The 24,419-nt window shown below is 50.7% G+C and overlaps 1 protein-coding gene across 3 annotated transcripts; it reads right to left on the bottom strand.

Moving 5' to 3' along the window:
- Positions 1-4,260: 4,260 nt before the first annotated feature.
- On the bottom strand, positions 4,261-24,217 carry GNA15 (G protein subunit alpha 15). 3 transcript variants are annotated; one of them, XR_009694112.1, is made up of 8 exons: positions 23,701-24,211; positions 15,533-15,717; positions 12,965-13,119; positions 12,161-12,289; positions 9,573-9,702; positions 7,834-7,987; positions 5,739-5,906; positions 5,062-5,198 (listed from the first exon to the last, which is right to left on the bottom strand). XR_009694112.1 is itself a non-coding variant. In XM_061150721.1 (7 exons), exons 1-7 carry the CDS (start codon positions 23,843-23,845, stop codon positions 4,972-4,974), a joined length of 1,125 nt encoding a protein of 374 aa, XP_061006704.1. In that variant the 5' UTR covers positions 23,846-24,207; the 3' UTR covers positions 4,261-4,971. The 3 variants fall into 3 exon arrangements, 2 of the variants coding, with proteins under 2 accessions (XP_061006704.1, XP_061006705.1); XM_061150721.1 differs by lacking the exon at positions 5,739-5,906 and having other exon boundaries at positions 4,261-5,198; positions 23,701-24,207; XM_061150722.1 differs by lacking the exons at positions 5,062-5,198; positions 5,739-5,906; positions 7,834-7,987 and adding an exon at positions 7,995-8,226 and having other exon boundaries at positions 23,701-24,217.
- Between the last annotated feature and the right edge of the window lie 202 nt (positions 24,218-24,419).

Raw genomic sequence — 24,419 nt, forward strand, 5'->3', positions numbered from 1 at the left:
CCTAGAAAGTCTGTTCATGTATCTAGGCAGGTCATTCACAGGGATTACATGGCACAGAGGAGCCCATTGAGCCACACCTGGAAAGCAGCCCACCAGTTAGGAAGCTGAGAAACTCTACCAGACAAATGATCTCATTTATTCAACAAATAAATGGCAAAAAAAAAAAAAGTTGAGTGATAGTTATAGGTGAAAAGCTTCTTAAGAGATAGAAAAACCAAGAGGTTTCCCAGGTGGTGTAGTGGTAAAGAATCCACCTGCCAGTGCAGGAGATGCAAGAGACATGGGCTCGATCCCTGAGTCGGGAAGATCCCCTCAAGAAGGAAATGGCAACCCACTCCAGTGTTCTTGCCCAGAAAATTCCAAGGAGACAGAGGAGCCTGGCAGGCTACAGTCCACGGGGTCCCAATGAGTCAGATACGACTGAGTGACTGAACTGCACAGCAACCAAATACCACATGTAGGCTTTGTTTGGGTCGTGACTCAAACGAACCAACTGTGAAAAAAAAAAGCCACAGATAGCATTTCATCAACTGTGATGAGACATTTTCCCACCAGGGACCCACCCGTCTGAGAGCGACCCTGCAGGACTCTTGCCCAAAATGCATGGCGTTAATCACATTGTGAGCAAACCTCAGACAAACCCAAATTGTGGGACTGTTCTGCAAAATAACCAGGCAGAATTCTTTAAACAGGCCATGACAAAGGCTGAGGAACCATCAGCCAGGAAGGAGACGAAGATCAGGAGGTGCAGTGTGGAATCCTGGCCCAGACAGAGGGCAGAAGAGGGGAAAAACTGACCAAATTCTAGCAAGTCTAGAGGTTAGGTAATAGCAGGATGGTTGATGTGAATTCCCCCAGCTTCTATAACCTGGTTCATAGCCTGTTACCTAAGAGGTTCACATCAGAGGAAGCTGGGTGAAGGGTGTTCTGGAACTCTGCGCTATTGCTGCAACTTTTCCGTAAATCTAAAATGATTACAAAATGAAAAGCTTTAGGGAATCCCTTGGTGGTCCAGTGGTTAGAACTCCGAGCTTTCACTACCAAGGGCCCTCGTTCAGTCCCTGGTGGGGAAATTAAGATCCCACAAGCCATACAGTGCGGCCAAAAAAAAAAAAAGGCTTTAGAAAAGACATTTACAAGACACATGGGGAAATGTGAGTACCTACTGGATATTAAATACACAGGGATCATTGCTAACTTTTTTAGACGTATTCATGTTGCATTATACTTATTCTTTTTAGAAGTGAGTTTTGTCTTTTGTTTTTTACAATTTTAAGCTTTTAAGCTTTTATTGGTATTGTTTTTTGCTTGTTTTTGGCAGTGCCATGAGAGGCATGTGCGATCTTACTTCCCCTGCAGGGGATGGAACCCGAGCCCTCTCCATTGGAAGCTCAGAGTCCCTAGAAAGGTCTTTATATTCTAGAAAGATGTGAATGAAATGGTACTGTATCAGGGAAAATGAAAGTAACCAAGAGGCAGATTTCTCTGATGACTCAGACAGTAAAAAATTCGCCTGCAATGCAGGAGATGCAGGACATGAGGGTTTGATCCCTGGGTCAGGAAGATCCCCTGGAGAAGGGAATGGCAACCCACTCTGACTTTCACTTTCAAGAGGCAGAAGGGGCAGGGAGGGAGGATGGAGAGATATGCATGGAACAGGCGTGAAGAACTATCACTTGTGAGATGACGGGGTTTGTGTACTACGTTCAAGGTCAACTTAGCCTTCAGGCTCAGGGCTCACAGCACTTTCAGGGGTCCATGAGATGTGTTAATTTTCATTCCCTTTTAAGATCCAAAGAGTAAAATGAATAGGCTAGTCATGAATACATAACAACAAACCCAGTCTGGAATTTCATTTTTCTTTCTACCAACTGGGTTGTAAAAAATAATTTTAAATATTGTTTTATCAAGGAAGAAGCCCATGAAAGCAAAAGTGCCTCAGACTCATGAGAGTCTTAATGGCTAGTCTCCCTGCATTGGGAGGTTTTATATTTTCCATCTTACAAAGGTTTTATTTTTAAAAAATTTATTTACTTACTTGTTTACTTATTTGGCTGGACCAGGTCTTAGTTGTGGCATGTGGGATTTAGTTCCCTGACCAGGGATTGAACCCAGACCCCATGCACTGGAATGCAGAGTCAAGCACTGAGAAGTCCCTCCATCTTAGAAAGATTCTAAAAAGAGTTGGCTACCTGACTCAGACTGGGAACCAAGTTCATGTTGACAGCATGTAATTTCACTATAGGGGCTTCCCAGGTGGCGCTAGTGGTAAAGAACCTGCCTGCCAATGCAGGAGATGTAAGAGATGAGGGTTCAATTCCTGGGTCGGGAAGATCCCCTGGAGAAGGGCATGGCAGCCCACTCCAGTATTTTTGCCTGGAAAATCCCATGGACAGAGAAGCCTGCGGTCACAAAGAGTCAGACACAACAGAAGTGACTTAGCATACATGCGTGCACTCTTGCTATAATGGGACAAAATTTTCTTCACCTCTCTGCTCTCCAGATCAAAAAATAAACCTCAGTCTAATCATAAGAAAAAACATTAGACAAAACAACTAAAGGACGTCTGACAAAACACCTGCTAGGAGACGGCTGGGGTCCTAACCCAGGTATGGTATCTGGGAATATGACCTTCTTTGGAAATAGGATCGTTGCAGATACAATCAAGTTAGAATGAGGTCAGGTTCATCTAATTCAGTATGACTGGTGTCTCTGTTGTTGTTCAGTCGCTCAGGTGTGTCTGACTCTTTGTGACCCCATGGACTGTAGCCCACCAGGCTCCTCTGTCCATGGAATTCTCCAGGCAAGAATACTGGAGTGGGCTGCCATTTCCTTCTTCAGGTGTCTCTGTAAGAAGAGCAAAATTGGACACAGATACACACAAGAGGAAACGGCCATGTGAGGACAGAGGCAGAGACTGGAGGGATGCCGCCACAAGCCAAGGGACACAGAGCCACCAGAAGCGGGAAAAGATAGGAAGGACCTTCCCCTGGAGCCTGTGGAGGGAGCTCAGCCCTGCTGACACTTTAGTCTCAGACGCTGCCTCCAGAACTCTGAGAGATTACATTTCTGTGGTTTTAAGTCCCTCTGTCTGGGGTACTTCACTACTGGAGTCCTAGACAAGCCACAGAGCTGACCAGCACTCTTCAAAATGGTCAAGGTCATCAAAGACAAGGAGAGTCTGAGAAACCATCCCAGTGCAGAGGACCCTAAAGAGATGCAATGACAAAATGTCATGAGGGATCCTGGGTGGTGTCCCAGGACAGAAAAAGGGCATTAGGGGAAAACAGGAAATCTGAATATAGAGTAGACTTCAGTTAATAATGTTTCAATGTTTGTGTGTGTTAATCACTCGTGTGATCCCATGGACTGTAGCCTGCCAGGCTCCTCTGTCCATGGGATTCTCCAGATAAGAATACTGGAGTGGGTTACGATTCTCTTCTCCAGGGGATCTTCCTGACCGAGAGATTGAACCCATGTCTCCGACATTGCAGGTGGATTCTTTACTGTCTGAGCCACCACACCATATTAATATATTAATAATATGGGAAATCAGATGTGGTTTTATAAGGCAACTCTGTATTCACAATTTTTCTATAAATCTAAGACTATTCTAAAAAATAGTTAATTTTTTAAAAATTGAAAAACAACAGACTTCCCTGGTGGTCCACTGGTTAAGATTCTGGGCATCCACTGCAGGGGGCACGGGTTCAATCCCTGGTTGGGGACCTAAGATCACCCACACTGTGGGATGCAGGAAAAAAATTTAAAAGAAATAAAAAAAACTGTTGAATGAATAATAAAGTCTTGGCTCAGCCATCTTCAGGTATGTAGTCTTAGTCAAATTATTCAGTTTCTCATGTGCCTCAGTCTCCTCATCTGTAAAATGGGGGCGATGGGATTTGTGCCACATGTGGCTGCCCTGAGACCAGGATATGGTGAGTAGAGTCATCATCGTCTCCATCTGAGATGGCTGGTGGCTGCTGCTGGAATTTTGGGTAAGGAGCAACAGAGGGCCAGCTAACAGGACCCCACGGCCACAGAAAGAGGCTGGACTTCACTTCCTGGCTTGAAGTGCACACAGTCCCGCACATCTGGGTGTTCCGTGCCCTGCACAGCGGAAGGACAAGTAGAACTTTCTCCTTTCTTTGGCATGTAGCTACCGTGTCCGGGACAGGAGACTTGCGACAGGACAGCGGGGGCCAGGGCTGGGGAGGTGGGGTGTTACACAGGACGCCCCTAAGAAACCAGAGGTCTCCAGAATGTCATTTCTTTAATGTCCACCCTGCAAGGGGCCATGCAGAAGGTGAGGGAATAAATACAGAAGGTTGTAAGATGCAGTGCTCCCGGCCTCCAGCCTGGGAAGGAAGGCGGATACCTGTGGACCTCGGTTTCCTTCATCTGCAAACCGGGGCAAGACACACTTGGAGCCAAGAGGCTCTGAAAGGGCGTCTCTTTCTCCCAAGAAAACGGAAGTCCCTGAGCTGCCCAGACCTCAGGCTGGGATGGCGGCTCCTGTCCGCTAGGGGGCGCCAGATCCCGCGTCCCCGGCATGAAGGACCACTCCCCCCATCCCGGGGCCGACACAGAAGCCCCTAAGGGTCTCGGCCTGAGAGAGGACATACCTGCAGGGGGGTCCTGAGAGAGCCCCACCCACTCAAGTCCTGGATCCCTTGCTCTTTCCACCCCTTCCTGCACCTTGGCCTCCTAAACGGCCACTGTGTTTTCTCTCCGAGGAGGTAAACTGAGTCGAGGGAAGGGGGATCCAGAGGCTGTCCTGACGAGGGGCGGAGAAGGAAGGGGGTAGCGACCGGCCTTCCACGCCGGCTCACTCGTGGTCCTTCCTCCACCTGGGTCTGGGGCTGGAGCGACATGGGGCATCTGGGCTAACTGAGCGCCGGCCCGCCCCGCGCCCCCTGCCCGCAGGTTCCGAGTTCGGAGCGGGTCCGAGTTCGGAGCGGCGGGCCTGGGTCAGAGCAGGTTGATCTCGTCCAGGTAGCGGGCCAGGACCGAGTCCCGTACGTCCTTGAAAACCTTGCGGATGTTCTGTGTGTCCGTGGCGCACGTGTAGTGGCTGAAGAGGCGGCGGGAGCGCGGGCCCTTCCTTCCCCCGTCGGCACCGTCCACGCAGCCGGCGTACATGCGGGTGTACATGTCCAGAATGAACTTCTTGGCTGCCTCCGCGTCCTGCTTGGGGCCTGGGGACAGGGGTGGGCAGTCAGAGCACGCGGCTCGTGTGGCAGGTGAGAGCCCCTCCCTCCTGGGACCAAGGTAGACTCTGGACAACATCGGGGCTGCAGGAATCATCCAGCAGGGTGCCCGCCAGCCACCACCATCTTTTGTGTTTCTAGCTATTCACATGACTGAGGCCCAGCCAGTAGGAGCCTCGGGTAGGCTCATGTGGGTCACATGGTCTGGAATGGACCAATGAGGCTGATTTCTGAGACTGCACACAGCCGTGTTAAAGACCCTCTCTCTTAGCTGGGCTTGGAGCCTGGAGGTCCAGAGAAAGACATCCTGGGGAGATGAAAGAGAAGGGGAGGGATGACTGCCCTGATGGGGCCCACATGGGATTTCCACCCCGCCATCTCTCATTCATAGACGTATGTGTGTGCGTGTGTGTATACATATATACATACACACACGGTCACACACATATGTGAAATATATATATATAGTGAGTCAAGGGCTTCTGGAACCCCCCAACACCCACCTCCACTACTTACAAGTTGAGTTACCTTATCTGTTAATCCACCTAAGCTCGGAGAGTCTGTTTCCTCATTTGTTTAAAACAGGGATCATAACAGTCCTATGCCTCCCTGAGGTGTTGTGAAGACTCAACACAATCATGTCGAGGGCTCCGTGTTCAATCAGAGAAGCTTTCAGGAGTCTGTACTATTATCATTCTGTCAGAAAAGCAGGTTCCCATAATGGTTACAACCTGCCAGCTTTGGATCCAGGAAACTTGGGTGGGAATCCTGCCTCTGCCAGTCACTAGCTGTGTGACTTTTGGCAAATGACTATCTCTCTGTGCTTCAGTTTCCCCATCTCTATAGTGGTGAGAAACAAGAGTGCTACTGGACAGCGATTTTTTTTTTTTTTTTTTTTTTTGGACAGCGATTTTTTAATGAGCATTTTTAACAAGTCAGTACATGAAGGTGCTTCCATTAGTGTTAGATGTATTAGCTGTTATTGGCTTATTATTATTGTCATGAATATTATTTAGTAGAGAGGAGAGAAGACTGTGAGTCAGAAGTTAGCAAAGGGTGCTTCAGCTTCTGTGGCTGGGAGAAAAGGATGAGTTATGGGGGTTCCCTGCGACATGAAGGAAAACAAACCATCCTCAAAATGATCTACTTTATCCCTGTTTCCAAACTCTCCAAGTCATGGTCCCACTTCCAGAATTGCCCAGGGGATGCTCTGGGAAGATGGAGAAGAGTGTCCAGGTCACCTTCCTGGAACAAGCTGACATCTGTCACCCAGACCTCAAGTCTTGTGGGTAAGATTGGGTGAGACTGGCCACACAGGCTCTGACAGACCAGTGGTCACACCTGTGGCTGCTACTGCTGCTGCTAAGTCGCTTCAGTCGGGTCCGACTCTGTGCGACCCCATAGACGGCAGCCCACCAGGCTCCTCTGTCCCTGGGATTCTCCAGGCAAGAACACTGGAGTGGGGTGCCATTTCCTTCTCCAGTGCATGAAAGTGAAAAATGAAAGTGAAATCACTCAGTCGTGCCTGACTCTTAGCGACCCCATGGACTGCAACCTACCAGGCTCCTCCATCCATGGGATTTTCCAGGCAAGAGTACTGGGGTGGGGTGCCATTGCCTTCTCCACACACCTGTGGTGACATCCTCAAAACTTACACACTAGGCTCATGCTAAGGGTTTCACTTACTGTGGTTGATTGTGTATTAGGATGAATACACAAAACTCACAATTTGGTGAATACACCAAATCCATGTCCACTCAGAATCTCAGAATATGACCTTATTTACAAATAGAGGGTTTTGCGCGTGTAATTGGTTAAGCTGAAATGAGATCACACTAGGTTAGGTCAGGTCCTAAACCCAATGACTGGTGTCCCTGTAAGAAAAGAAGAAATGGGGACTTCCTTGGTGGCACAGTGGATAAGAATCCACCTGCCAATGCAGGGGGACATGGGTTCGATCCCTGGTCTGGGAAGATTCCCAGGCCATCTCAGCCTGAGCTCTAGGTCCCATAAGCCACAACTACTGAAGCCCATGCACCTATAGCCTGTGCTCCACAACAAGAGAAGCCACCACAATAAGAAGCCTGTGCACCACAATTAAGAATAGCCCCCGCTCCCCACAGCTAGAGAAAGCCCACACGCAGCAACAAAGACCCAGCATAACCAAAAGCAAAGAAAGGAAGAAGAGAAGAGACAACCAGAGACAGGGAGAGTCACGTGGTAACAGAGGTAGAGACTGGAGACCCGCAACTACAAGCCAAGGAATGCTAAGGGTTACAGGTGACTGCCAGAAATGAGGAGGAGGGCCTGGGACAGGCTCTCCCCCAGAGCCTCTAGAAGGAACCAACACTGCTGGCATCTTCACTTCAGACTTCTGGCCTCCTAAACTATGAGGGGGAAATTTCTGCTGTTTTCAGCACCCAGTATTAAGACTTCTGTTACCTTCTCCCCATTCGACAGAGGGGGAAGCTGAGACTCAGTGATCTCCGGCAGAGATCAGAGATGGGTCTGGAATGCAGGTCTGTCCGACTGCACTCCAGGCTGAGGTGTGGCCTGAACCAGCGTCTCTCTTGGGAGCTGCTTTTGGGAAGTGAAGGGTATAGAAAGTTCTAGAACCACTCACCCCGGAAACTGGGGAAGTAGGTAGCCAGGTGGGAGGTGGGGATCTTCTCCTCCAGGATGTCGGTTTTGTTGAGGAAGAGGATGACGGAAGTGCTTTTGAACCAGGGCAGTTCCAGGATGGTCCCAAACAGGGCCAGACTCTCCTTCATTCGGTTCTGGGTTGGGAGGCACAAGCTGGTCATGGGTCCAGATGGATGCTCGGCCTGAACAGGAGCCCTCCCCACAGGTGGAGATGGGGCTGGCATCCCACCATCCAGCAGCTTGAGGCTCCCCAGTTCTCGCCGGGCTGAGACTCAGGGCAGTGGGGCCGGCTGCCTGTGTATGCCCAAGATGGTTTTGTGCCAGTACTGGCTGGGCTGGTGTACCCCACTGCCAAATTCACGTCCACCTGGAACTTCAGAATGAGACCTGATTTGGTCTTTGAAGATGTAATTAGTTAAGAATCGGTCACACTGGAGTAGGGTGGGCTCTGACTCCAATGTCCTTATAAGAAGGGGAAATCAAAGGACTTCCCTGGTGGCCCAGTGGTTAAGACTCTACGTTTACAGTGCAGGGGGCAAGGGCTCCATTCTTGGTTGGGGAACTAAGATCTCACATGCCACACAGCATGGCCAAAAAAGTTTTAAAATTATTTTTTAAACTAGGACACAGGGAGATGGCCATGTGAAGATGGAGGCAGAAATGGGGTGGTGTCTTCTCCAGTCAAGGGGCCCCAAAGATTGTCAGCAGGCCAGAAGCTGGGAGAGCCTCGAACAGACTCTCTTTCACAGGGTCAGAAGGAGACAGCCCCACTGACACCTTGACCTTGGGTTTCTGGCCTCCAGGACCATGAGACAATAAATTTCTGTTGTTTCAGCTCTACCACCCACTCCCCCCCAACCAGCCCTACCTCCCAGTTTGTGGGACTTCATCACAGCAGCCCAGGCAAAGTGGGACGTGGTGTGTGGCTCGATTCAAGCAAGATCTGTGTCAAAATGACCTCAAATTGATTCTATCTCACTCAGTTTGATTCTATCTGACTCAGCCCGAAAGTACAAATTATAACACCTGACCCTTGGATCCTGAAACTGCCTATGTGAGACTTTAACCCTGAAAAGTGCGCATGTCAGAGATAATAGTGTGCCCAATCTTCAAGGTGCTCAGTTGCTTTGGTCGTGTCTGACTCCTTGTGACCCCATGGACTGTAGCCTGCCAGGCTCTTCTGTACATGGGATCTCCCAGGCAAGGATACTGGAGTGGGTTGCCATTTCCTCCTCCAGGGAATCTTCCCAAACCAGGAATTCAACCTGCATCTCCTGCATCTCTTGCATTGCAGGTGGATTCTTTACCACTGAGCCATCAGGGAAGCTGAATTAGGAGAAGAATTCATGAAAATCCTGAGTAAAAACAGGACATAGCCCCATTCCCGCAGCATGACCCATACTCCCAGGACAGGACACACTGTGCCTCAGGGTGTGGGAATAGGGTGGTGTGCCTTGAAGCCTGAGTATCCAACTGTGTGTGCGTGTGTGTGTATGTGTGTCCCCAGGGTCCTTGTCTCACAAATACGTGTGGATCTGTGCATTGGGGTTCAATGGTCTGGCCACAAAAAATGGACGGTGAAGCTCAAAGCCATGCCAGACACACAAAGACTCCCTCAAGAGTGGTGGTAGGGTTTCCTGCTCAGTTGAGGGTCCCTGGGCCAAGGAGTGAGTAAGGAGTAGGGGAGATGGCACCCCCACACCCCCAGTGGCACCTCACCTCTTGGTTGTTCTCCTCCAAACACTGGTCATATTCACTCAGCGAGGCCAAGTAGATGAGGGCAATCACATTCTCAAAGCAGTGGATCCACTTCTTGCGTTCTGACTTCTGGCCCCCGACGTCCACGATCCTGCGGGGAAACCACCTCCTGTCAGAGCTCAGACCCAATCAGGGACCCTGAGACATGGCACCCCAGACCCCAGTCCTGGCCGGGACATGCCACAATCAACATTAATAGCAGCAAGAATAGATGCTAGCCACCTGTGAGTGACTGCCTTTCACCCCATGGGGCAGGCATCACTATGATACCCATTTTATAGATGAGGAAACTGAAGTACAGAGAAGAGAGGGGACTATCCTGAACTTCTGTTGCACTGGGCTGCCTTCTACCCCACAGTAGGGGACAGCTGGTTGGGCACATCCTCAGCCTGCCCTGTTTTGACTGATGACTCAGGGGAAGTTGCAAAACTCAGTTTCCCATTGGCTGTGATCTGGGTGACCATGGGAGTGTCCAGCAGCCACACAGATGGGCAAGAGCCATCCCCTCTGTTTGCGTCCCAGGACAAGCGTTTGCCTCCACCCCCAGACACACCACAACAAAAACCTGAGCCCTCCCTCCTTCCTGTTGTCTCTTCTAAGAAATATGGGTTGCTGATAACAAACCCTGCGTCATTTCCCTGGGGATGCGACCATTACTCAGGCAGCAGGCAGGAAATGCTAGAAGCCTCAGAGCAAGAGGAGACTTGCCCCGATGTACAGGAGGAAAATCCAGGCTGGTGCCTGAGGCTCCTGAATCTCAAAACCAGCCTTTCTGGTGATCCCCAGATTCCCTCAGACCCTGTGTCCAGAGTCAGATGGGGGAGGCAGCGGCTTAGAGTGGGGCTCCAGAGGCTGAGACAGATGTGAGGTTCGCTTACTCTCCAGCCTCCCAGCTCAGTCTCCCTTTCCTCTGAGCCCTCACCTTTTCCTTGAGAATGGACTCAAGTTTCCCCTTCTGAAAATTCCCCTCCTCCACCCAGTCTTTCCTCTGAACTTCCCCAACCACTACTTTTACTCCTAAACTTTCACCAACTCACCCATCCACCTGTTCGTCCATCCACCCACTCCCTCGTTTATCCATCTTTCCACTCACGAATCTAGTCACCCATCTGTCCACATATTCACCCAACCATTCATCCATTCATCCATCTATCTATCCATCTCTCCATTCATACAGCCACCCATTGATCCATCTATCCACCTACCTATCCATCTATCCATTCATCCACCCAAGCAATGGCTTCCCCGATGGCTCAATAGTCAAGAATACACCTGCAACGCAGGAGACGAAGGAGACGTGGATTGAATCCCTGGATTGGAAAGATCGCCTAGAGGAGGGCATGGCAACAGACTCCTGTATTCTTGTCAGAAAAATCCCAGGGACAGAGGAGACTGGCGGGCTACAGCTCAGGGAGTCGCAAAGAGTTGGACACGACTGAAGCGGCTAAGCACACACACTCACTCAATATCACATAAGATACCAATCAGAGAAGCAGTAGAATCAGTCTCAAGCTGTAACTTCAAAGGGCTCTCCATCTAGTGGAGGAGGCTCAAATGCAAACAGTAAATTATGAACCTTCTTGTTTCCAAAGCATGGAGCCAGGAGGGAGGGCCATTCAAGGAAACAAGAGATCCCACATGAGTGGGCTGAGCACTGGAGGTTCTCAGGCACTCCTGCACAGCTCTCTGCCACCATCTTGCTAAGGTCACCGAAGATTCTCTAAAGGCCACTCTCAGAAGTTGCTTGTGTCTCTGACCTTTTCTTGGTCTTTGACACTGGCCGTGGCTCTGCATGGACCATTCTTGGCTGCACTGGACCCCCACACCTCTCTGTCTTCCAGCTCAGGCCTGTTTGCGCCCAGCCATCTCCCAGATGGTCCAGACTCCTCAGACCCAACCTGCCCCAAATAACTCCATCGGCTTTTCTAACACCTCCCACTCTATCACCACCTTACCATCTACACCATCATCTTGATGGGAAACTCACAGTGAGTCTTTTTTGACTGCTTGCTCTATTTCCCATGCTCACCCATTCTACATCAGAAACATTTCTTGCACCATTCCCTCATTTCCATCCTCATGGCCACTTACCCAGACCCTTCCCAACCCTGTCTGCCTGGATCATGGCTCCTGCCTCCTCCTGGGTCTCGTGACACCCAGCCTGAACCCCTCATTGATCACTAGAGGGACCAGCCTCTGAGCTTCCCCAGCCCCAAATTAATCCCTCTGATCTAGCCCTGACCGCACAGTCTCTGTTTCCACCTTCCCATCAGCCCATAGCTCTAGTGAACTCCTAATCATTCTTCAATGCCCTAAGGCCAATTCCTCCTCCTCCAGGAAGACTTCCTCTCCCAGAACTCTGGAGGCTATGTGTGGGCCCTTCCAGGTCCCAGTCCTGACTCCATGGGGGGGATGGAGATGTCTATGGCCAGCTTTGCCTCCCCCAGCCTGACAGGCCCTTTGTGGGCTGGAACAGACAACTCCTACTCAGCCCTCAGCGCTGCAGCTCCTTTGCCCCTTCTACAAGAGCCTCCAAGCTCTGTGCTCACCGCAGGTTGGTTTTCTGCACGGAGAAGCAGTACTCGTTGATCCCGGTGGTGGGCATGCGGCTTCGGAGCACGTCCTGCGCGGTAGGGATATAGCCCTCTTCCGTGATACGGTCCAGATTCGACAGGTAGCTGTGGAGCCGGAAGCCCTGAGTGCTGGCCTTGCAACCTCCCTTTGCTTCTCAGATTTCCCCTGACTCAGGGCCCCATGAGGACCCTGCTGGGGGAGGAGAGCCCCCAGAGAAGGGCCAGCATTTCTGTGGGTCCCAGGTGGCTGAGGAGCCTAGCCTGAGGCCACGGGAGCCTCAGGGAGAACCAGCGTCACCCTCAGGGCAGTGTGTCTCTCTGCGGAGGGTGTCACCCCAGGTATATGTCACTGCCACAAGAGCAGTGATATCCTTGAGAGCTAGACGCCCAGCGTTGAGCCCAGGACAGCATCACCCCAGAAATGGTCTCACGCCAGAAACAGTGTCATCCCAGAAACATCACCCCAAGAGCTATGTCACTCCAGAAACAGCATCACCCCAGGCGCTGTGTCACCCCAGGAGCAGCATCACCCCAGGTGCTGTGTCACCCCAGTAACAGTGCACCCCAGGAACTGGGTCACCTGCGGAGCAACGTCACCCCAGAAATACCCTTACCTGGGAGTCAAGACCACCCACAGCACCCCCACAGTGGAAGCCAGCTGGCCTTGGGGCCCCTCTGCCTGCTCGGGTACCTGGGAATGGGTCTTCTCCGACTGTGTCCAAGCACAGCCTCCCGCCCCAGACCCCAGCCCCTAACCCGGCCCGTGGACCCCAGACTCACTACACAGCGGAGTCAAGCAGGTGGAACTCTCGCCGGCGCTCATAGCAGGTGCGGATGCCGGCGTCCTCCCACAGCCACTGCATGGCCACGGCATGGCGCTTCTCGAATTTGGTCACCTTGTAGGGGTCCTGGCTCATGATCACGCTGGCGTGGTGCTGGGAAGGGACGGACGGGGCGGGTCAGAGCAGCCGGACAGGGTGGGCGGGGGGCGGGGCTGCCCTCCTGACGTCTCTGCCCCCTTGGCTCGTGTCTGCAGACCGCAGGGGCAGCAGTTCGGGTGACCCTGAACGGGGCAGCAACCTCTGCTCCATCCGTCTGCTTTTCTTTGCACCGGAAGCAGGCGCTCTTGTTTATGTTTGAATTATCTTTTTATAGAGGTAATTAAGCTACCATTAGTTCATGAAGGTGGTCCTAGTCCAGAGTGACTAGTACCCTTATAAGAAGAGATTGGGACACGAACACAACAGAAGGATGGCCATGTGAGGATACAGAGAGAGGACAGCCGTCTACGAGCTAAGGAGAGAAGACTCTTAGGGAACCAACCCTGAGGTCTTAGGGGTCAGGACCCTTACACACTGCTGTGGGGAATGTAAACTGGTACAGCCACTGTGGAAAACAGTTTGGAGGTCCCCCCCAAATTAAAAATAGAGCCACCAGGAATTCCCTGGCAGCCCAGTGGTTAGGATTCCACACTTTTACTGCTGAGGGTCCAGATTCAATTTCTGGTCAGGGAACTAAGATCTCACAAGCTGCGTGCAGCAGCCAAAAAAGTAAATAAGCAAATAATTTGTTTTTTAAAAATAGAGCAATCCATCAGCAGACGAATGGATAAGGAAGCTGTGGTACATATACACCATGGAATATTACTCAGCCATTAAAAAGAATTCATTTGAATCAGTTCTAATGAGATGGATGAAACTGGAGCCCATTATACAGAGTGAAGTAAGCCAGAAAGATAAAGACCAATACAGCATACTAATGAATATATATGGAATTTAGAAAGATGGTAACGATAACCTTATATGCAAAATAGAAAAAGAGACACAGATGTACAGAACAGAATTTTGGACTCTGTGGGAGAAGGCGAGGGTGGGATGTTTCAAGAGAACAGCATCGAAACATGTATATTATCTAGGGTGATATATATCATCTAGCCCAGGCTGGATGCATGTGACAAGTGCTCGGGCCTGGTGCACTGGGAAGACCCAGAGGAATCGGGTGGAGAGGGAGGTGGGAGGGGGGATCAGGATGGGGAATACATGTAGGTCCATGGCTGATTCATGTCAATGTATGACAAAAACCACTACAATATATATATATAAAAAATAGAGCTATCATATGATCCAGCAATTCCACTCCTGGGTATGAAATCAGGACCTTGAAAAGATATCTGCACTTTCAGGCTCATTGCAGCGTTATTTACAGTAGCCAAGATGTGGAAAGAACCTAAATGTCCCTCAATGGATGAATGAATAAGGATGTAGATATAGGGACTACTATGCAGCCTTTAAAAAGAAGTAAATTCTGCAACAGGGGACAATGTAGATAAACCTTGAGGACATCACGTTAAGTGAGATAAGCCAGTCACAGGACAGATCCTGCATGATTCTACTTAGAATCACAAGAATCACAAAGAATCTGGAAGCAGCAAGTACAAGGACACAGGGAATAGAATGGGCTGAGGGGAGAGGTTGGGGGTTGATATGAATAAAGTTCCCCTTAGGCAAGGGGAACACCTAGAATTCTTTCTTTATGACATTGTATCTGCAGTTACTGATACTATATTGTGCACTTAAAATTTGCTAAGAGAGTAGATTTCATGTCTAATGTTCTTTATACAATAAAATATTTAAAAAGAAGGGTGGAGACTTCCCTGGTGTTCCAGTAGTTAAGACTCCCTGCTTCCAATGCAGGAGGTGCAAGTTTGATCCCTGGTCAGGGAACTAAGATCCCACATGCAATCTGGTGCAGCCAAAAATAAAATAAAACAAAGAAATATAAAAAGAAGGGTGATGTGACACATGGTCTGCATAGCACTGTCCCCTCAGAAGGGTGGGACAGGGCTCAGGAACCAATCCACCATAATAATACTTCTAGAACAAAACACATGCCCACTCAGGACTCCTACCAGGCATCATAAGGTGCAAGGGAGAGATGACTGCACCCTGGGGGTCCACCGGGGAACCCTTGGTGGGGGGGGGTGTATGCTGGTGCTGAAGGTGAAACTGTTTAGTTTCTCATCCCTGTCCAGCTCTTTGTGACCCCACGGACTTGTAGCTCACCAGGCTCCTCCATCTGTGAGATTTTCCAGGCAAGAATACTGGAGTGGGTTGCCATGCCCTTCTCGGGGGGTGGAGGGAATCTTGGTGACCAAGGGATCGAACCTGGGTCTCCTGCATTGCGGGCGAATTCTTTACCGACTGAGCCACCAATTGGTGCTAAGCTGCCTGACATGTACACCAGGATCTCAAGAAACCTTGGAGGGGCAGCTCTTAAGAACTTAGGCAATCTGAGGGGATGCGGTCCCACCTGGAAGCCCTAAGAGAGCCCCCTCCCCACGGGGCTCACCTCGCTCTCGGGCCAGCTGAAGGGGATCTGTAGCCGTTCCATAGCCTCGATCATGGTCCTCATGGATACGAAGATGTTCTGGTAGACTAGGGGCCGGAAGTTCTTGCGGTCCTCCTCCGAGTAGCCCGCCCCGTGGATGATACGCATCTGCTTGATGAACGTGCTCTTTCCACTCTCACCGGGACCTGGGGAGATGGCCACCATGGTCAGCTCAGCCCTCAAGGGGCTCCCGCCACCTAGCACCCGCCACTCCCAGGCAATGGGGCTCAAATCCCGGCTCCGTGACCCTGGGCGAGTGCCTTCATGGCTCTGAGCCTTTGGGTCTCCACCTGTAAAACGTGGTTTGCTGGGTGGATGTGAGAGTTAAACTGGTTCATGGAAACGTAGTCCTGGAGGGTCGGCAAACCACTGGTCCTCAGGCAAAGCTTGCTGGCGCCTGTTTTTGATCCATTTTTGTTTGTTTGATTTGATTTTCTGTTTTATTGTTATTATTTATTTGGCTGCGCTGGGTCTTCTTGGCAGCATGGGGGATCTAGTTCCCCAACCAGGAGTCAAACCCAGGCCCCCTGCATTGGGAGCTTGATGCCTTACCCACTAGACACCCGGGGAAGTCCCTGTTTTTTGTTTGGTTTGTATTTTGTTTTTGTTTTTGGCTGAGCAGCACAACCTGTGGGATCTCAGTTCCCCCCAACCAAGGATCCAACCAGGCCCTCGGCAGTGAAAGTGCGTCCTAACCACTGGACCTCCAGGGAATGCCTGACAGTCACCTGTTTTTGCACGGCCAGCAAATTTTTACAGTCTGCATGGTTTTTACATTTCTAATTATTTTCACCATTACAATTTTTACAGCTTTTAAATGGTTAGTTTTTGCATTTTTAAATGGCTGAGAGGAATCTAGACACTGTTTGATGACACCTGAAAATTACATGAAATTCAGGTTTCAGGGTCAGTAAATGAAGTTCTGGGCTTCCCTGGTAGCTCAGCTGGTAAAGAATCCACCTGAAATGCAGGAGACCCCAGTTTGACTTCTGGGTAGGGAAGATCCCTTGGAGAAAGGATAGGCTACCCACTCCAGTATTCATGAGCTTTTCTGATGGCTCAGATTAAGGTAAAGAATCCTCCTGCAATGCGGGAGACCTGGGTTTGACCCCTGGGTCAGGAAGATTCCCCGGGAGAAGGGCATGGCCACGCACTCCAGTATTCTTGCCTGGAGAAGCCCCATGCACAGAGGAGCCTGGTGGGTTCCGGTCCTTGGGATCTCAAAAAGTTGGACACGGCTAAGCACAGCACAGCAAATAAAGTTTTAATTGGCACATGGCCACACCTGGTTGTATACAAATTATCTAGGGCTGGTTTCTTGGGACAGCAGCACAGTTGAGTAGTCAGAGACCCTTCAACTTGTAAAGCTGAGAAGATTTACTGTTCCGCACTGTTTAGTTGCTAAGTCTTGTCTCTTTAGAGACCCCATGGACTGTGGCCCACCAGGCTCCTCTGTCCATGGGATTCTCCCAGCAAGAATACTGCAGTCAGTTGCCATTTCCTTCTCTAGAGGATCCTCTCAACCCAGGGATTGAACCCAAGTCTCCCATGTGGCAGGGAGATTCTTTACCACTGAGCCACCTGGGAAGCCCGAAACGATTTTCTATCTGGCCCCTTACAGAAAAAGTCTGTGGACCCCTGGCTTAGAATGCGCTTTGATATAGTAAGAGTCACATTTGTGTTCACTACTATTAGCAGTAGTAGTCTTTACCATAATTATAATTACTGTTATCATTATTTGCTATAATTATTTCAGGTTGGGAAAGTTTTATGAAGGAAATACAATAGGACAAATAGAGTGATTAAGTGACTACTACAGCTAAGTGCATGGAACACCTCTCAGTAGAGGTGACATTGGGGTTGAGATCTGAAGGCTGAGAAGGTGGCTCCCGTGTCAAGATGTGGGGAAAGGGAGCATCAGGCAGCGGACAAAGCGTGCAAAGGCCCTGGGGCAGGACTGTACCTGGTGTGTTTGACAAACAGCTGGGAGACCCCTGTGGCTGGAGCAGAGTGAGCGAGGGGGAGGGAGGAGGGGAGGCAGGGAGGGGATGGGGCGGGTCATGCAGAGACTTGTGGGCTACGGGAGAACTTGGGCTTTTACCCTCAGGGAGGTGGAAGCCTGGAAGGCTGTGGGCAGAGGAGGTGCGGGGCCTGACTCAGGTGCTCACAGGTGCCCTCTGGTTACTTCGGGGAGGACTTCCCACCAGGCAGAAGGTTCAGGCTGACCCAGGTGGCCACGTGGAGCGAGAGAGAAGGGGACATTCCCATGAGATACTTGGGAGACAGAACCCACACAACCTCACAGTGGAACAGGGTGGGATGAGGGTCCTTGCAGGCTCATCTACAGAATTTCCAGGGCCAAGTGCAGGATGGGCCCTCAGGACCCTTCTGAGTGCAGGATTGCACGGCCCAAAAGCCAGATGTGGGTCTGTGATATTAACACTAGAACCTTCCAGAGCCCAGGACCAGGAGCTCAAAGAGGAAGGCCTGGCTTGCTGCTGTCTGAGCCCCGATATCTCCCTCTTGGAGCCTCTGTTTTCTCATCTGTGAAATGGGCTTGACATCCAGGTGAGAGGTACATGGCCAGGAAGCCTCCTCCAACACCTCCCTGGCATGGGGTCCCTCCAAGGGCGGGGGGCACTCGTGCAGGAGGAACTGAGACCAGCCACAGAAAGGGAAGGGGTAGCCTGGCTGGAGCCAGAAAGAGGAACCGGGAGCAGTGGGAACATAGTGGGGAGGAGGCAAGGAGTGTGGGAAGTGGCGGAAGAGGGAGTGCTCTCTTGTATCACCCGTGGGGGGGCTCCAGTCCCTCCCCACCCCCAGCACATTTGAGGGCAGTGAGGGGTGAGCTGGTGACACCACTACACTTGAGATCCAAGAAAAAGAGTCACTTTTCTGTTACCCTAAAGGACATTCATGGGGAAACTGGAAACACTGGTGGGACAGACGTGATGGAGACAAGACTGTATCACATGCATCGGCCACTCATCATCGTCTTGGGGATCTTTGCTTTTTAGTGAGACCCAAATCCATGGAAGTATTTGGGGGATAAAAAGGTGAAAAGTAATTATCCTCCAATTAAAAATAAATAAAATTTAAAAAAAGATCGGGGCTGCAACTGTACTCACAAATGGATCAAAAAACAATGAATATATCCATACTAAATATATAAATGTATAGCAAAGTGGGACTTCTCTGGTTGTCCAGTGGCTAAGACTCTGCACTCACAATGCAGGGGTCCTGGGTTCAATCCCTGGTCAGGGAACTAGATCCCACATGCCAAAACTAAATGATCTGCTGCTGCAACTAAAGATTCTATATGCTGCAACTAAGACCCAGAGCAGCCAAATGAATAAATATTTTTAAATGCAATTGCATTTTTAAAAATAAATATATAGCAAGTAAGCTACGGACATACATTATGTAAACTACAACTATACACACACGTGTGTATGGAGAGGGAATAAAGGGCATGAGATAAAATATTAACATTTTCAGAAGGATCCAGTACAACTTTTCTAGAACTCTGAAAGTATTTCAAAATGTAAAGTTAAGAAAGTGGGGGGAAACCCCTCAAAAGCCAGATGAGATACTGCGTTGGAGGCTGAAACAGAAAAAGGGCCTTTGTGGAAAAACCAGTGAAATCTAAACTTTGGAGTTGAGTTCATAGAAACATGAGGGTACAGTTCCCATGTTAATATCTCAGCTATGACAGCCCACAGCACTTATGTAAGAAGTCATCATAGAGGAAGTGGTTCAGAAGTCGGGAATTTTCTGTGCAGTCTTTGCCACGTTTTTGTCCATTGAAAGTGATTCCAAAATAAAAAGTTTCCAGGACTTCCCTGGTGGTCCAGTGGTTAAGATTCCGTGCTTTCAATGCAGGGGGCATGGGTTCAATCCCTGGATGAAGAACTAAGATCCCGCATGGCCAACAATTAAATAAATAAAATGTTTACTATAAACAAATTAACAACAAACAGATACCACCCCTTCAGTATGGAGCCACCTGTCTCAGATTCTGAAATTCCTTGGGCTTCAGGACAGAGACACATCAAACTCACTAAATATTCCTGAAGTGGGACATCTGACTATCACAGCTGGTGAGATAAACCCACAACCTCACCTCCCACTGGGAAACCTGGGGAGATGGGCTGATCTCTGTTTTTTAACAGCTCTGTTTATTTATTTATTTGGCTACATCACATGGCATGTGGGACCTTAGTTCTCCAACCAGGGACTGATCCTGCACCCCCTGCAATGGAAGCAAGGAGTCCTAATCACTGTACTACCTGGGAAGTCTGAGACAGGTTGGTCTCTGATGCTTCTGCGATTTGGAGATGGTAGAGGTGGCTATGAGTTCCGCCCCCCTGACCTCACCCTCCCAGTGTGGTGGGGGGTCCATGCACCAGCTCCCCCAAGCCCACAAGAAGAATGGCCCTTGGTTCCACTTTTCAGGTGGAAAAACTGAGTCCCAGATTGGTTGGGTCCTGCAGTTGGTGAGTGGCCAGACTGGGACTAAAACCCAGTTTTGAGTCCAGAGTTCTTGGGCTCTTTCATGATCATTCTGGGAAGTTCCCCAGGTGCTGCTTGAATCATTGTCATCATCCGTGTCTTCCCAGTGACAATGATTTAAGTCTTAGCATCTGCCAGGCCCTGAGCCCAGGTCCTCTCTGACTGACCTTGGTGGATCCTCACAAACATTCCCGCTGTGTTCCCATTCACAGTGGAGATGTGGGGGCTCAGAGAGGTGCAGTGACTTTTCCAAGGTCACACAGCTAATGGAGAAGCAGAGGAGTAAAAACAAGCCCTTGTGGATCCTTCACCAGCAAAATAGGACATGGCAGGTAGGCTGAGTCAGGCATCATTAAAGTATCAGTTAATAGGATTTTTCTCCACACACTCGGAAGCTCATAGGCTCCTCTGGGTGCTGCCAAAATGGCAGTGAGACCTACGGCAGGGGATTGCATTCTTTGACCTTCCTCTGGGCTGCTCCTCTGGGAGCACAAACATAGATCTCACCAAGCAACAGTTAATTTTGTTGGGATGCACTGTTTCATTAAAGAAAAAAAAAAAAAAAAATCCCGGTTGCCACCCACAACTTGGGTTTCATGACTCATGTGTGAGACCCAACTTGAAGTGAAACACTTCACCTTTGCAGCCCTGACTCCTGGAACCACTGAGGATTCAGGAGCCTCTCGTGGTGTGGTTCAGGAAGCTCCCCAAATGACGCTGAAAGATGTAGGAGAGCTGTCTCCACCTGGCACAGCCCCGCAGCCCAGACGGGAAGTGGCCGCTTCCTCCTGGGCACGGGGGAGGAAGTGGAAATGCAGAGGCCAGGAGCTGCACCAAGTCCCAGGCATCACGAGACACTGGGTGGCTCCTTCCATGGGGAACCGCAGCCCCCACCCCACCTTCCACTCCCGGGAGACGGGGCTCCTGGGGCACGGGGAGTCAGGCCCGTGCAGCTGGAGACCACACAGCCCAGCTTCCATGCCCAGCTCTGCCTCCAAACCTGCTACAGTCCCCAGACCCAATCCTGCCACCTCTCTGGGCCTCAGTTTCCCCATCTGTCACTGGGGTTCTGTGGAGGCACATTCACAGGGCAGTCAAGATCATGGACTTTGGAACCGGATTTGTAGGCTCCAGTCCTGGCTCTGTGACTTTGGGCGAGTCGCTTCACCTCTCTGGGCCTTGGTTTCCCCATCTGGGGATAGGAATGGTTCCCACCTCACATGGTACAGACAGAGCTGGCTTCTTTATTATTATTATTGGAGGGGGGGTGCATTGCACGGCAGGCAAGATCTTAGTTCCACAAAAAGGGGTCAAACCTGCACCCCCTGCCATGGAAGCTTGGAGTTTTGACCACTGGACCACCGGGGAAGTCCCAGAGATGGCTCCTTTAATTGTTTTATTCAGACTCTTCCCCTTCTCAATGTGGTGACTACTTCCTACCAGGGACAGACCCCTGGTCCCTTGGGCTTCTTCCTCAAAAGGATCAACCACCTCCCAGAAGAAAACAAAAAACTTTTGAATTCAATTCCTGTTTTTAAGAAGGAGGGCAGGTGTGGAGGCAGCCCTTGGGGCTTGGATGGGGGTGGTTGAAACCACAGTCCAGCAGGCTGTCCACAGGGCCACATCAGTGCTTGGACACGTGGACAACATCCCTTCTCCCTTCCCTCCGGCAACGAGCAGAAGTGGCTTCCTGATTTGGGGCTGGCTGTCCCGTAGTCAGTGGAGCAAAGGACTCTGCCAGCTCTAGGAAGATACAGTATAATTCTGGGGAAAATCACCCCAGAAACTGGATTCATTCATTCATTCACTCATTTATAAAGCATGCATCAGGCATACCCTCATGATCAGGTCACTGTCCTCCTGAAATAATGTCAGGGACACAAGAGTGAATAAGATGGACATGGTCTCTACCTCTCTGTTGCTTAATGTGTAACTGGAGAGACAGTGAACAAGGAAACAGGAAAACACCGGAAAGAGTGTCGTGAAGTGAGTGCTATGAAGAAAAATTGTGCAGAGGAAGAAGGACGGGTCTGACTTTGAAGCCAGAGAAATCAGGGAAGACGTCTCTGAGGAGGTGACACTTGAGCTGAGACACACTGGCCAGGCAAAGGCTTGCGGGGATGCTGACAGACCTTGGCGGGGAGAACGGCAAGTGCAGAGGTCCTGAGGTACGGTTAGAGAAACCTGAGATGTGCAAGGAAGGATCGCTAACACCTAACAAACCCCTAGCCCAACTGAGCTCCTAGCTTCCCCAAAAGGGAGAGAAGACAAAGAATGAAAAAAGAGACATCACTACAGATCCAACAGACATGAAAGGATGACAGGGGAATGTTAGAAACAATCGTATGTCTGTATACTTGAAAACTTCAAAGAGCCAAATTCTTTGGAAGATACCAGTAACCAAAGCTCACAAAAGAATAGCCTACGTAGCCCTATTTATTAAAAAATAGTAAATACCATATCATATATAAAAGCCTAGTTATTACAGAAAGTGAATAGAGATAGCTATTCAAGTCTTAATTAAAACTTTCCTGTGACTTCCAAAGGAAGACTCTGAGATTCTACAGCAGGGACCATAGGTTCAATCCCTGGCCAGGGAACTAAGGGCCCACATGCCATGTGGGGCGAGGCCAAAAAAACAAAACAAAATAAAAACCCCTTCCAGGCTCAGACGGCTTCACTGAAGTCCTGTGCCCCACTTTCTCCTCTCTTTCCACCCCTGAGGGCTGCCCCTCCCCACTGAGCAGGAGAAGAGACAGGGCGGCTATCCAGGTGACCAAGCCCTGCCTTTTGTCCCAGGGCAGGCAGGTGGGATTTTGGGAACTCAGGGCCTTCCCCAGCCCTTGTCCAGGACTGACTCAGGCATTCCCAGGAGACCCTTCAAGGTTGGGGTCCCTGGGCTTAGGCCTGCGGGGCCACACACAGGGCAAAGTGGCTGGGGGAGTGGACACATGTGGACCATAAGACGTGAGGTCTCACAGGTCACAACTTCAGAGCCTTGCAATCCATCACATCTGAATCACCCCAACTCCCTCACAGGGTTTTGTTGACCTCCTCTTCTTGCTGCCGGAAATTATTTTATCTCCTTGTTAGTTTACGGGCTTATGGTCTGGCTCCGTCACCAGAAGCTGAGGTCCCTAAAGTCAGGGACACACAACGTTCCATCTCCCTTGCTATTGCACCCCACCTCCAGGAATTATGCAGTACATCTTGAATGAATGAACTGATCCATCAATTAATCAATCCATCAAAGGTGCTTGGTCACGCTTTGCCCACAGGACTTGTCCTGAGAAACCACCAGAACAAACCCAGGTCAAGCCCTCAGAGGGACGGAAGGGTCCTGGACTCTCCACGGTCTCAGGGCTAGGCTGGAGGTCCCGGCGTTAGGCAGCTCATTCCCTTCTCATGACTTGGGAGCCTGTAGGGCGGGCTGGGCCAGCCAGGCTGGAATCGGGCCACCCAACTGAGCAACCTCCACCCCTGCAGATGCCTGGGAGGTGGCTGGGCCAGGGAAACGGGCTCACAGCTCACTCCCTGGGAGGAGGAACCGAGCCTCAGTCGACTCATCCTGAAAGTGGGCTCCCAGGCTGGCCCGCCCTGGATGGCCTCCGACTCACCCAGAAGCAGCAGTTTCAGCTCCCCTCGGTCGCGCTTCTTCTGCTCCAGGAGGATCTTGTTGATTTCCTGGTCGATCCGGGCTGCCGACTTCTCGTCCTCGGTCAGACACCAGGGACAGCAGCGCCAGGTGAGCGAGCGGGCCATGGCGGGGCCTCAGTGGGCACGAGGCGGCATCGCCCCTGCCCCTGCCTCAGGAGGAACCCCAGCCCGGCTGCTCTGGGGAGGGCTCCTGGCAGCCGGCGGGAAGGGCCTCCCTCGTCGTGGGGGTCACCCCCACCAGGGACCCCCTGGCTTCCTGGCCTGGGTTACTGGGCGGCTCAGCTTCTCTAGGCCTGCCTGCCAGCTCCGGGGTGGAGGAGGAGAAAAGATGCTGGCTCAGGGCTCCCCGCCCATCCCCAGACCTGCCTGGCCGGGCCAGACAGGTTGACGGCAGAAGAGCTCAGAGATGAGGTGGGCGCCTCGGGGGAGGGCGGGCCGGGGAGGAAAGGCCAGCCGCCTGGGTGCACGCTGGGCCTCCTTCCTCATTCTGGAGAAGGGGTGGACCCAGTTGTCTGTCCTCTCTGAGCCTCTGACGCCCGCCCTGGCCCACGCCCCTCTTCCCTTCCTCTGGGCCAATTAGAGGCAATCCTCAGAATACCTATCACCATCTTTATTATTTTTTTTTTTATAACTTTTTGGCCATCCTGAGGAACATGTGGAATTTTAGTTCCCCCACCAA

The sequence above is a fragment of the Dama dama genome, chromosome 9 (genome assembly GCF_033118175.1).
Source record: "Dama dama isolate Ldn47 chromosome 9, ASM3311817v1, whole genome shotgun sequence".
Classification (NCBI taxonomy): Eukaryota; Metazoa; Chordata; class Mammalia; order Artiodactyla; family Cervidae; genus Dama; species Dama dama.

Excerpts from the sequence above, each read along its gene's own strand:
- GNA15 (XM_061150721.1), bottom strand. The coding sequence starts at position 23,845 with ATGGCCCGCTCGCTCACCTGGCGCTGCTGTCCCTGGTGTCTGACCGAG. Across the intron at positions 9,703-12,160 it reads GTGCAGAAAACCAACCTGCG|GATCGTGGACGTCGGGGGCC; the intron begins GTGAGCACAGAG and ends GTTTCCCCGCAG. Across the intron at positions 7,988-9,572 it reads TGGAGGAGAACAACCAAGAG|AACCGAATGAAGGAGAGTCT; the intron begins GTGAGGTGCCAC and ends CTCCCAACCCAG.